At 39.8% G+C, this 14,284-nt stretch overlaps 1 protein-coding gene across 29 annotated transcripts in view; it reads right to left on the reverse strand.

Moving 5' to 3' along the window:
* Window positions 1-14,284, reverse strand: part of DGKI (diacylglycerol kinase iota) — a 496,276-nt gene that overhangs the window by 53,526 nt on the left and 428,466 nt on the right. For all 29 annotated transcript variants that reach the window (XR_010159013.1, XR_010159015.1, XR_010159014.1 and 26 more), the window contains one exon: window positions 3,294-3,331. Coding sequence is in view for 25 of the 29 variants with exons in the window: in XM_063815623.1 (XP_063671693.1) it covers window positions 3,294-3,331 (38 nt within the window). In the remaining 4 variants the exon portion in view is untranslated. The remainder of the gene's footprint in view (window positions 1-3,293; window positions 3,332-14,284) is intronic.

Here is a 14,284-nt window from a genome sequence, read left to right on the forward strand (position 1 = left end):
AACTTTAGGACAAATGAGAATTAAATAACCCAGCAGGTAATAAGCAAAAGGAACACATTATCTCTCAAGAAGTTAGATGGCACACATTATAGATAATCAAACATCCCATAAGGTGAAAGAGCATAAATGACATAAATGCAAAGAATAAGTCCTAGTGTTCCATACCATTGTAGGATGACTATAGTTAATAATATATTAAATAGTTTTAAATAGCTAGAAGGAGGATGTTGAACATTCCCAACATAAAGAAATGATAAATGTGTGAGGTGGTGGATATGCTAATTACCCTGATCTGATCACTGTATATGTATCAAAACATCACTATGTACTCTCTTAATATGTATAATCATTTGTCAATTAAAAAAACTTTCTTAAAAAAAGAACCTAAATTCAGAGTTCACATCTTCACTCAAATACATCCATAGAATTGTCATGTGCTAGATGCCAGGAAGATAAATGTGAATACAATTCAGTCACTGTGCTCAAAGCCCTCACAGCCCATGGTGGAGACGGACAGGTAAAGAATCACACAGTAATGGACGGGAACATCACAAAGGTCTCAGAGAAGCACTAGGGAAGCATGAAGCAGGGGATGGAAACAGCCATGGAAGACCTCCCAGGACATGGATCCAAAGCAGTAGCTGAATGGAGGTAAGGAACAATGGAGGTAAGGAACACCCCTAAACTGGGGGGCAAGAGGGCAGGAAGAAGTAGCTAGCAATTTTCCACAAAACTCTAAAAGGGTATCCTGTTCTGTTCAACTGCGTTGTCTTAAAATGACACTCCCTTTCTTTGTGGGGAGATCGACAAAGGATAGCAGCATGGGACCTGTTCAGCGTCAACTGCCTTGATCCTGCCTTCCTGTGCTGTTTCTAGACACCATGAACATTCAGTTAGTCCACGGACACTTTCTGCAGCCCAGTTGTCCAGGAGCTATTTGTGACAGCCTTCACACGGGGGTGGCTCCAGAGATGTTCTGTTCGCTAGTCTCTATCTCTCGCTCTCTTTGTCTCTCTCTCTCTTTCTCTCCCTCTCTCTCATACAAACATATACACATGTATCCCATTTAATATTTTATATATATTGCACTTTCTGCTCAGAAGAAAGAAACAAAAGATATTGGAGAAGAGGAAGAGGGCATGAATATTTGAGAAGGAAAATAAAGAAAATATGTAAGAGAGAAAAAGTAAAACCTTAAGCCCGCAGTAAATATTCCATCTCTCAGTAAATAAGGTGTTATTGGCCAGGTGCGGTGGCTCACATCTGTAATCCCAGTACTTCAGGAGGCCAAGGCAAGCGGATCACAAGGTCAGGAGATCGAGATCATCCTGGCTAACACGGTGAAACCCCGTCTCAAGTAAAAATACAAAAAATTAGCTGGGTGTGGTGGCAGGCACCTGTAGTCCCAGCTAGTAGGGAGGCTAAGGCAGGAGAATGGCGTGAACCCGGGAGGCGGAGCTTGCAGTGAGCCGAGATTGTGCCACTGCACTCCAGCCTGGGTGACAGAGCGAGACTCCATCTCCAAAAACAAAAACAAAATAAGGTGTTATTAAGTAATGTTTTATTTAGGAAAGAATTATAACAGAGAATGCATTAGGTTGGTGCAAAAATGATTGCAGGTTTTGTCACTGAAATGACAAAAACTAAATTACTTTTGCACCAACCTATAATAAGACAACCAGCTGGATATAGTGATTTCCCACATTGCAAATGATTCTTTATTTAAAAGTACAAAAAAAAGTGTGATAATAAACTCAGGATCTTGGGAAATCAGTTGCCTGAACTAAAAGCATATAGAAAATAAAATGGAAGGGTTTCAAATGTACAGTGCTTTGCAAAATTTTCTGGTGTAGAAATCCACCAAGGGCAGGAATCAATTTTATTCATGCCTTTGTTTCCCACAAAACCTAATGGAAGGCCTTGCACAGAGTATAGGATGGTATGGGCTTAATCCACTGGTAAGAAACGGCACTGAACTCATCAATATACTGCTTGGAGAGCACTCTTCTCTTCTGGGTAACAATTTCTATTGACCCTATGATCTGTGCAGTGGCACAGGCACCATTTTCAGGATTATGTGCCTAAAGGGGGCAGTTGATCAAGAAGTTTGCAAACATTTTCACCATTTGTTTTCCTCTAGTAACCTGTTGAAAAATGCAGCACAGGTGTCCTTCAGTTTGTCCAACAGATGTGCCTAAAAAAAGTTATGTCTGAGGGTAGGACTGTTCAGCTTTCTCTTAGGGCTATTGGTTCCTTGATCTGCAATGGCACCTTACTCCACAGGCTGAGGAGTCAGGCATAGCCTCTGCCTTCAGGCAGCTGTCATTAATACAGAGCAGATCAGTTCCAGCAGGGGGTTTGCAGGGGCATATGGGCAGTCATGAGCCTGATGCCTGCAAATGATGTGGGACCAAATATAGCTTTAGAATATTCATAGATGATGTTATATTATATAACAAATATTTGTATTTCCACCATGTTTAGCTATTAAAAAACACAGATCTACACTATCAGAATATTAATAAAATAGCTAACGTTTTAGAGCCCCTTCCATGTAACAGGAACAGTCTTGAGAGCTTTATATGTATTATTACATTAATTCCTCATGACAAGCCAAAGAGAGAGGTGATATTATTCTATTTTACTGATGAAAATACTAAGGCACAGAGAGAATCAAATAATTACACAAAATCACACAGACAGTGAATGGTAGAGCTGAGATCCAAACTTAGAAAGTCTGACTTCAGATTTTACATTCACCCTCAGGGCAGTGGTGACCGCTTCCTTCCTTCTGAACAAAACTCACCAGAAAACACAAACACAAATTAAACTATTCCAAGTGGATCAGGGTTCTTGTTTGACTAACTATGAGAGTCCTTGTTTGACTAACTATGATCCCCAAAGTATAAAACCGTAACAAGGAAAGATTAATCTCTGGCCTGAAGGATGCATTTCTGAGTGTTGCCCAGGTAATTCTTACAGATACATTCATTTCAATACCTGCCTGAAAGGAAATCTTTAAATTCTTCAAACGTCAGCTTCTAGAGGGCAGGCACACTGTGCACATTGCATCCTGGGGACATGCAGTTCATTTTAAGTAACGGAGACCAGTACCCCGGTGCTCTTGAACACCATCTCTGCTCAGTTCTCAAAAGAACATCCTGCCTCTTCTACCCGGCCAGTGCAAGCAGGGGATGATAAATGACAGATGGGAACATAGAATTTTGATGAGGAATGATGTTGATTTAAAGTTCTTAAAGCATCGCCAAAGATTTGGTAGGAAGATATCTTACCTTCATAAGATCACCAGCTATTACTGCCTGCAAAATTGCTGTGAAAGACAAAAGAGAGAGGTCCCATTAGTAGAAGACCCTCTTATTAAAATATTACACAAAGTTGGATCCATATTTTGGATAAGTAGTCTACATTTGGGGCAGGAATCAGGGAAGGAAAATATCTTGGTCAAGCAGACCGAGGCCCCCTCTTTAAGCCTTCCCCACCCAGGTACCCATTCCACGCACCCTTCTAGGGCCCATGCATGCCCCCTCCAGCCTTGGTACAGTAAATATTTAAAAAACTGGAGTCACACAAATTTGGTTCAAACCTCAACTCTGATACTTTAAGCAGTAGGACACTGGGCAAATCATTTAACCCCTCTGAGCCTCAGTTTCCACATTTGTAAAAGAGCAGGTTGTAACTTAGTAGGGTTCATGAAGTCCTATGAATGTTCCTAACCCAGCCACGGATGCAGAGTAACCGCCTAATCATGATTGCACTTGCTTCCTTCTTTCTGGTTCCTTCTACTTTGCCCTCTTGGGATTTAAGCAATCACCAGTCTTTTTGTGTGTTTTGTGATGATAGATAAATACCTATTGCTATGAATATTAAGAGGACTGGAGACAGCAAAGAGGAATCAAGTCTATTTTAATTGTGTGCTTGAGAAAACAACCACGTGTTTGGCATTTAATTTATTGATGATTCTTACGGAAAAAAAAAGCCTAGAGGTAATAGGTAACTTAAACTACTTTTAGGAATATGTAGCCTTAGGGAAAAAAAAATATATGTGTCTAATGATTCATGCACCTTATGTGGGGTGTAGAAGAGGAATGAGAGGCTAGGCATGGTGGCTCATGCCTGTAATCCCAGTACTTTGGGAAGCCAAGATGGGTGGATCATTTGAGGTCAGGAGTTCAAGACCAGCTTGGCCAACATGGTGAGACCCCGTCTCTACCAAAAATACAAAAATTAGCCGGAGTGGTGGCACACCTGTAATCCCAGCTACTCGGGAGGCTGAGGCAGGAGAATTGCTTGAATTCGAGAGGTGGAGTTGCAGTGAGCGGAGATTGCGCCACTGCCCTCCTGCCCAGGCGACAGAGTGAGACTCCATCTCAAAAAAAAAAAAAAAAAAATTCATTTTTATTTTAGATTCAGGGGATGCATGTGCAGGTTTGTTACAAGGATATATTGCATGACGCTGAGGTTTGAGCTTCTATTGATCCTGTCACCCAGACAGTGAACATAGTACTCAACAAGAGGTTTTTCAGCCTTTGGCCCCCTCCCTGTCTCCTTCTAGAGTTCCCAGTGTCTATTGTTCCCATCTTTGTGTCCATGAGTACCCAAGATTTAGCTCCCACTTACAAGTAAGAAGATGCAATATTTGGTTTTCTGTTTCTGCATTAATTCACTTAGGATAATGGTCTTCAGCTGCACCCATGTTGTTACAAAGGACATGATTTCATTCTTTTTTATGACTGTGTAGTATTCCATGGTGTATATATACCACATTTTCTTTATCTGCTCCACTGCTGATAGGCATCTATGTTGATTCCAGGTCTTTACTATTGTAAATAGTACTAAGATGAACAGTGAGTACATATGTGTTTTTGGTAGGATGATTACTTTTCCTTTATGTATATGCCCAGTAATGGGATTGCTGGGTCGAATGGTAGTTCTGCTTTAAGTTCTTTGAGAAATCTCCAAACTGCTTTCCACAGGGGCTAAACTAATTTAAATTTCTAACAACAGTGTATAAGCATTCCTTTTTCCCCACAGCCTCACCAACATCTGTTATTTTTTGGCTTTCAAAAAATAGATTTTAAGGCTTTAAAGTCACAAAGTTTTAGAAGAAAAATAATTTAAATGTATTTTGCAAAGTGATATTTTATTCCTATTTGAGTAGTCTCTCATACAGAGTTAGCCAAAAGTGCTGTATCATGCATTAAATTACATAGAGTCCCCAGCTGTCACTGAGCAAAACCCCCAAAGCTTTTATATTGAGTATGTATGAGTCCTGGGTGAGCAGATGCAAAGGACCATAAGAATGTTAAACTTACTCACTGCCCCTGGGCTGAGTGCCTTCCCTCTGACCAACGCTGAAGCCTTGGAAATTTATAGAAATGATGAGGGCTACTTGAATATCAGAGGAAAAAGAAGGTAGGAAGAAGAGAAGAATGGAGAAAAATGGAGAGAAGAAAAGTGCCTCGCCATAACAAGCTATAAGCAGCATCCTCTTTGCATTCCCCTGTGAACCCTAGCATAATGCTTTGCACATTGTAGGTGCACACCAATTGTTGAACTGACTGAAAAGAAAATAGAAAAAGAGAAGAAAAGAGAGATGAAAATAAGAGAAAGGGAATTAACAAAGTGTTATGTGTAAAAAAAAAAAAAAACCCTATGAAAACACAGTGTCTCACTCTTCCTTTTATAAATGTCCATAGTGGAGTTTAAAGTAAGTTAATTCTCTGGAGGTATAGAGGCCCAAATCAGCACCATAATACAGACCCTGTGTGAGCCTGTGTCCAGTGCCCCCATTGAGTTCATCATGCACAGAACTCTACTAGGCTCTGCAAGGCCTACAGACAGTGAAAAAAAACACTGTTGTCAGGTTTGTAATGTGAACAATGCTCTCAACTGGAGTCTAATTCTAATCGCTACAATTTATTGGCCACATAAATTTTGGAAATTATTCAATCGTTTTGAACCAATTCTCCATTTGCAAATGAGGTTAACAGCTGCACTGCTCACCTCTCGGTAGTTAGGATAAAATTTTTAAAGTGTTTTATAAATAGGTATGTTATATAAACAGAAGGCACAGTTTTCAGTATTTTGTGACTGCACATAAGTACATGAAAAAGACATATGGACCTTCAGAAGGAGCCTACCAATAAGGGTAAAATTGGCATGTGAAGCTGGGCAGACATATCTCTGTTAATATAGAACCCATCGGATTAGAAGCACAGATAATGAGCCAAGGATATGGTGTTTATCAAAAACCCTGCGTTGAAGGACAAGGAAGGAGAGGCTGGGGAAAGTAAAGCCAGCCCTCCATATCTGCAGGTTCCACATCTGCAGATTCAACCAACCTCACATCGAAAACATTCAAAAAATAATAATAATGATACAACAGTAAAAATTACAATAAATTTTAAAAATACAGTATAACAACTATTTATATAGCATTTGCATTAGATTAGGTATTATAAGTAATCTAAAGACGACTTGAAGTGTATAGGAGGATGTGCAAAGGCTATATGCAAATACTGAGCTATTTTAGATCAGGGACTTGAACATCTGTAGATTCTGGTATCTGCAAGGGGTCCTGGAACTAATCCCCCACAGATACTGAGTAACAGCTGTATTAGCAATCACAGGTCCAAACAGAACAAATCAGTTTGGACTTTAATACTATAGGATGTTCTCCTGACTGAAGCAGAATGTCTCTAATAGGAGAGAAAGAAGGTTAGGAAAGTTGCATGAGGGAGCAGTTAATGCAAAGCCTTGTAACACACACAGAAGTTCAAAACATAGCCTATGTTCTCAGCCAGGCATGGTGGCTCACATCTGTAATCCCAGCACTTCGGGAGGCCAAGGCAGGTGGATCACGAGGTCAGGAGTTCAAGACCAGCCTGGCCAAGATGGTGAAACCCTGTCTCTACTAAAAATAAAAAAATATAAAAAATTGGCCAGGTGTGGTGGTGGGCGCCCGTAATCCCAGCTACTCAGGAGGCTGAGGCAGAGAACTGCTTGAACCCTTGGGAGGCAGAGGTTGCAGTGAGCCGAGATCATGCCACTGCACTCCAGCCTGAGCCACAGAGCGAGACTCTGTCTCAAAACCAACCAACAAACAAAAAGCAACAACAAAATAGCCTATGTTCTCAAGACTGTATTGAAACATTTCTCAGAATTTAAAAGTCAATAAAAAGAGAGAGAGAGAAACAGAGAAAGAAAGGAGAAAGGAGACAGAAAAGGAAAGAAAAATGAATTAATTAACTGAAAGTATTTATGTAATAAAATTAGGTACATGTAAGCAATAAAGCAAGATGATGAAAAAACTCCCCAAGACAAAGGCTATTTAAGGATCACTAAATATATAAGTTAATAAAAATAGGACAGTCTGGGTAAAACTCTTGACTAGGTGTGGAGTTCATAGAAGGCTTCCTGAAGCAGGTGAAGTTTAAGCTGACTCTTCAATGATACATAGATTAATTAACAAAGAAGCTTTGAAAAATCCTCGCAAGATGAAGGAAGGATGTGAACAAAGAGATAAAAGTAAGTCATGGTGTCTGAGGGAATCGGCAAAGAGCTTTGTGTTGTCACATCTGAGGTGGAGAGTAGTCTCAGGTAACGCGATCCAAGGTTTCACAGGAACCACTCCAAGGAGTGAGTCTGACACCAAGATATGGCACTTAAATTTTATTCTCCTGGTGATGAGAAGCTATTGAAGAGCTAAAAGCAAACCAGGAGAGCATATAAATGTCCTTAAGCATGTCAGTGTGAGTCTGCTTCCCCCCCTCTGGAAACAGCTAAGTTCCTACTCTTCGCTCCTTTTCTCCCCATAGCCAACATTATAGCCTCTTTCAGCTTGTACCCCATATCGCTCCCAAGCATTGTTATTTACGTTTGTTGGTTTCCAACAGCTTCCCAGTTTGAAGTCCCCTTGAATAGGTAGAAGATCATATGACAGAATCACGACCACGAATAATTTCCAATTGTACTGGATGTGAAAAGCATGAATATTTATTTTAAGTCAAGCAATACACCCAAGGGTAGCTATTATGCAAACATTATTAGAAACAAGGCTCACTTCTCTCTCCTGATTAATGTCCTTCCCTATGAACACTGTTGTTTAAGATTTCCTCCACATAAAAAGAGCCTGAATCTATTATTATTCAACTCCAGATAATAACCTTCTGAAGGATTGAGCTTAAAAACAAATAATGAGTTGTTATGATTACAATATTATTCTTCATAGTTTCTTAAGCTCTGAGCTTGTCTTCTTGCCTTTCTCAAAACTCCTTCATACTAAGGAAACAATGCTCCAAAATTCAAAGAAGCAGGGAAAGTCAAGTTGTTAATGGATATAAAAGTTTTTAAGTATATGAATATTAAGTTTCTTGGAAAATTAAATCACAAACTTATGAAGACAGGAATGCAAGGGCGTAGGGAACTGAGAAATTTTTCATTTTTACAGGTTAGAAGTTGAATCATTACTTCACAGGAAATGGTTTATTTTTCCTTCTATGCTGTATCTTCAAATAAATTGTTGTTCAGTACACATACCAACACAGAAAGCTGGGACTGAGAAGTCAAGACTTCCAGGAGAGAACTGCCATCTTCCTTCTCACAGCCTCTCTCTCTTAAGTCTGGGCTCTCAAGAGTCTGGATGTGCTCAGACACCCATGTGCGGAAGGAAGAGATGGCTTCTGTCATGTGGAATCAGGAAAGGGAGAAGACAGCTGCTGTGATTTGTATGTTTGTATAAACCCTCCAAAATTCATGTTGAAACTTAATCCCCAGTGTGGTATTCAGAGGTGGGGCCTTTTAGGAAGTGATTAAGTCACGAAGGCTCCACCCTCATGAAGGAAATCAATGCCCTTCTAAAAGAGCCTTGAGAAAGCTGCCTGTACTTTCTATCTTTTCCACCATGTGAGGACACAGTTTTCATTTCTTTTTGCTTTCCCATTATGTGAGGATGCAGCAAGAGCTTGCCATCTTTGAAGCAGAGAGTAATTTGCTAGCACCTTGATCTTGGTCTTCCCAGAATCCAGAACCATGAGAAATAAATTTCTATTATTTAAACATGATCCAGTCTAAGATATTTTGTCCTAGCAGCGGGAACAGACTAAGATCCCCACCTGTTCCCACCATGCCAGGCCCCGTTTGAGGCAGTAAGAAGGCAGCAATGTACAAAACAAATGTCATCATGGAGTTACATTTTGGCAAGAAGTACAAAACAAAATCTGGCTTATTATTAGGAAGGGATATGCCATAATTGAGTCTACATTCAGACCTCCTGGGTTTAAGTCCTGTGAGTATCACTAACTGCTATGACCTTGGGCAAGTTAATTTACCAAGCTCCAGTTCTATCAGTGGAAAAATTAAAAAAGCAGTTCTTTTGAGGCTCTGCCTTGCAAATAAGCTCAAGGTACAGAGAACCTAACCATTAAGGTACCTGGACATCTGCGGAGAGCAGCAGGGAGAACTGATGTTTTTAGCCCCATCACAGAGAAAAAGAATTATTTGAGACTAAGGTAGAATTTGGCATATGACTACTTCTGAAGGGATGGCTTAAGGTTGTAATTATTGCTGTACAGAAGACAATATTGGGGAATAAAAAGTATACAGAACTTGGCAAAGCCATATATATATGTTTGTGATTCTCAATAAAGCAACTGAAATAACTACATTGTTACATGCAAAATAGAATCACAACTCTGAACACTTATGTCTATTTTTTAAAAGTTTAATCTTTCATATTCAGTTATTTTTTAGTTTTAAAAATAATATCCTATTACCACATTGTTGTCTGCCCATAGTAGCAGTCAGCTAACTCTTTTTTTCCAAAATTATAGAAGAAAAAAATAAAAGTAAATATAAAAACTGCTAAACAAAGAATGGCTTGAAGAGACGTAGGGAAAAACATCAGTTGATTCATTGGGAATCATAAATGCATCTAGCTTTGCCAAGTTCTGTGAACTTTTACTCCTAAATATTTTCATGTGCAAAGCAAAAGTCACAACCCTAAACTATTTCTTGAGGAGTAATAATACTCTACTTTCTAGCGTGTATTTGGTCTTAGTCTAACCTTTCATTTCATAGATGAGGAAAGTAGGGCTTGAGATCTGAACTGACCTTTGCAGGATCACACAGATTAGTTAGCAATCCAGCTGAGAGACAAAGGACTCTTGTTTCATTTACTTGCTTCCTCCCTTCCCCAGGTCTGAGTTTCTTCCACTATATGATGCTGTTTCTCCTCTGTTTAACTTGGAGCAGGACAGCCAAAAATGAAAATAACCCCCGGAAAAAGTTTCATGAATGCATGACATACAAAATGAAGTTAAAGTAAATTTACAGTTTTAAGGCCCAACTTTTTGTGTGTGCCAACAGAGACAAAATCCATCGCAAATGTGACACAAATAATTCTCTTGATCTTATCATGACTGAAGTCTTCCTAGTTTGCCTTTATTCAATCCGTTACTTCTTGCGTGGCTACCAGATAACTTATACCATAGCTGCCCAATAGCTCACTCTCTGAGATACATATTTCTGCATAGCCTTTGCTGTATTTACCTTATCAGAAACATTCTGTCCAATTTTTCTATTTTGTGAGCAGCCAGCCATGGTACATGAGCAACAAACTGTGAAGGCTTAGCTCGCAAAAAAATGAAATTTAGTATAATCATCAAACGCAGCAAAGGTAATCTAACACGAATTCACAGGTATGGATGACCGCTGTGAATTATGCTAATGAGGCATAAATGGGAAGCAGCTCAAGAAAAATGACTGTAATTAATATTATTCTACATAGGCATACTGAATAAGTCCAAGATGAGGTGAGAAAAAGAATGAATTATATAAATTTCTAAAGACCTCTGCATTTTTATCTAGGCCTAGAGGACTTTTTCACAATCAGTAAAAAGACGTGTGACAAATTATTTGTTATAATAAAAGTTAAACTACTGAAGGTTTTTAACATATTAGAACAGATTTAAGATTATTCTAATGACATGCAACTCTGTATCAACAATCTATTATTGCATAGTAAAGTATATGACTTAAAACCCAATTATTTCTTTTGCTCAAAAATCTGCATTTGGGGCAGGGTTCTGCAGAGATAGTTTGTCTTTGTTATACCTGGCAGCAGTTGGAGCTGCTCCACTAAGAGCTGAAAGATCCAGTTCAAATATGATCAGACACATGGCTAGTAACTGGGTACTGGTATCGGCTAGGAGCCTTGGATCCTCTCATGTGGGATTCCTGGGCTTCCCGTGTGCTTCTTGGGCTTTCTTATAAGATGGTGGCTGGGTTCCAAAAGCAACCATCCCAAGAGAGCCCAGTGATCAACTCACCTCGCCTTGGAAATCCCAAGGTATCATTCCTGCTGAAGTCCACGTTTGCGCATATACAAGGAGAGAGAGCGTAGATCCCACATTTCAATGGAAAGAGCATCAAAGTCACATTGCAAGATGAGTGTGTAGGTGGGAGAAAATGCCATGGCTATTTTTGAAAAGTACAAACTGTCACATCATATACTTGAACTGTGATGTGCTTTGAGTCGGAGGGCTGGTGTTGACTTGTCAGTGTTGGGAAAGGGGTATAATCAACAGTCTTTTTACCTATGTCACTTATGGGAATGTGTTATGCATACAATGTCATCTGGTTTATGTCATGAGTATCTTGGCCTAAAAATTAAAAAGGATGAAAACCGCTTTTCTGGAGGAACAGATTTTTGGAGAAGAAAAAAAAAAAAAAAAAAAAAGCAGGGGGAAGACCAGGCAATGGGTGCTTGTTAGATTGAATTAAAAATTCTGTCTTGGGTGAGTCTGTCCTTAATCTCTCATTAATAATGAGATGTGACCGAGCACTGTGGCCCACGCCTGTAATCCCAGCACTTTGGGAGGCCGAGGCAGGTGAATCACCTGAGGTCAGGAGTTTGAGACCAGCCTGGCCAACGTGGTACAAACTTGTCTCTGCCAAAAATAAAAAAATTAGCTGGGCATGACGGCAGATGCCTGTAGTCCCAGCTACTTGGGAGGCTAAGACAAGAGAACTGCTTGAACCCAGGAGGCGGAGGTTGCAGCGAGCCGAGATCACGCCACTGCACTCCAGCCTGAGTGACAGAGTGAGATTCCGTCTCAATAAAAAAGAAAAAGAAAAAGAAAAAAAAATCAGATGTGAGAGAAGAGACTCTCCCAATCTCCTCCCCTTTTTCCTCCTTCAAACACTCACTGAATTCTAGGTTTATACCCCTCACACTCCACCTATCAGCTTCTCCTCCATTGCTGAAACATGGCGCAGAGCACACATCTCACATGGCTACCTTCTCATCATCCCTGGGATTAATCCATCAGTGGCATCAAAAGGCCATTAGATACTACGGTGGCTTTATATTCAAACACCACCTGTGCCAAATCCATCTTAGATTGTGTAACCATAGATAGGAGACAAAAATAGGTTTTGTTTCTCTCTAATGACAGAATTAATCCCCCAATTCAATTAATTCCTGCTAATGAAATGCATGAATATATATTGGTTCTTTCCATCTGCTGTGGCAATCCTTTTGAAGCTCCTATTAGCATGGAAGAGATTTCTGTTTGGAGAAAAAACAAACAGCCTCCGTCTAGTGTTCCCTCCTGGCAGAAAACCTCTACCTTGCTGCCAGAGGATCAGGATGCACTCCCTTCAAAAGCAGTCCGTTCCACCTCTTTTATTCACCACTGGAATTGGCTATAAACAGCACAGGGACCAGATGTCTCTCCAAAGCATCCCATTTGCTTATCTGTTGTTGTGAAATTGTTTAATTGTTTCACATGTCTAAGTTCCACTTCTGCGATTAAGTCATAAGCATGAGGACACTTTTTTCTCTTTGTTTTATCCACACTATATCTTTCACTGAAATCTCTATGGGACAGAAAATACATGAAGTGCTTAATAAATAGTTGGTTGATCCTTTCGACCTGGTGATTCAGCCGGCTATCATTTCAATACACTTTAAACTCTGGATTGAGGAAGACATTCTAGGGAGTGGAAGAAAGCTCACCTTACTGGCCCCTGCTACACCTTGCAATCAATTTTGGAGACACAGATATCTTCAAATCTCTTTGTAAATCTCATGGTGTTTGTTAGATGCATCTAGTAAACACGGCAAAACACCACTGCAACTATCTCATGAGATCAGAAATGTTTATGAGTCAACTCAGAGCTGTATATTAGCAATGATACTTGTTACTTCCTAGAACATTGATAGTAACCCTTAGATAAGTGTTAAAGCAAACTTCGTGGGTGAATTAATTTGCTTTGAGCACTGGGTTAGTGAAAACAAGCTCATGGGTTACAGGGCCAATAGACTCACACTCTTCCAGAATCACAGCATGTCACTTTCAACCTGCTGTGTAACATACATGACGCCAGTCACAAAGGACCAGCAAACGGTCTTAAAATACCTTCTGGAAAATTTCTATAACTCAATATCAACTCTTTCTCTAGCAATAAATTAATATCATCACCTTTGGATGTAATGGGAAAACATATTTTTATATAGTACCACCATCTAAAGTAATATACAGCTATTCCCTTAAAACTAGAAAAATATAAATTCATTTCTAACATCAATATTATAGAATCCTATTTACTGTTTTGTTAGGCAAACATTAAGCTTTCAAAAAACACCAGGGAGGAGTTTTCATATTTGTAAAGCATTTTCTTTTTCTTTTCTTTTTTTTTTGAGATGGAGTCTTGCACTCTCACCCAGACTGGAGTGCAGTGGCGCCATCTCAGCTCACTGCAAGCTCTGCCTCCCGGGTTCACGCCATTCTCCTGCCTCAGCCTCCCGAGTAGCTGGGACTACAGGCGCCCGCCACCACACCCGGCTAATTTTTTGTATTTTTAGTAGAGATGGGGTTTAACCATGTTAGGCAGGATGGTCTCGATCTCCTGACCTAGTGATCCGCCCGCCTCGGCCTCCCAAAGTGCTGGGATTACAGGCGTGAGCCACCGTGCCCACCCTTGTAAAGCATTTTCATCACGAACCTAAAATAATTACAGTACACTGTAACACTCTTTTCCCCTTCTTAACATTTGAATGAAATAATATGTGTGTTGGAAACTGATGTAGCAATGCAAGAGATTTTTTTTAAGAAGTTCTAATACTCTGAAGGTCCTTCATCCCTATAATGTTGAGAGAGTTTAATTTAGATTGTCTAACTTTGTTTTGTTTTACTTTCCTGGCATTTGGATGATAAAGCTATAATCCTGAGAGGGTAAGAGAAATGGAAGAACTAATAAA

The sequence above is a fragment of the Pan troglodytes genome, chromosome 6, assembly GCF_028858775.2.
Source record: "Pan troglodytes isolate AG18354 chromosome 6, NHGRI_mPanTro3-v2.0_pri, whole genome shotgun sequence".
In the NCBI taxonomy this organism is placed as follows: Eukaryota; Metazoa; Chordata; class Mammalia; order Primates; family Hominidae; genus Pan; species Pan troglodytes.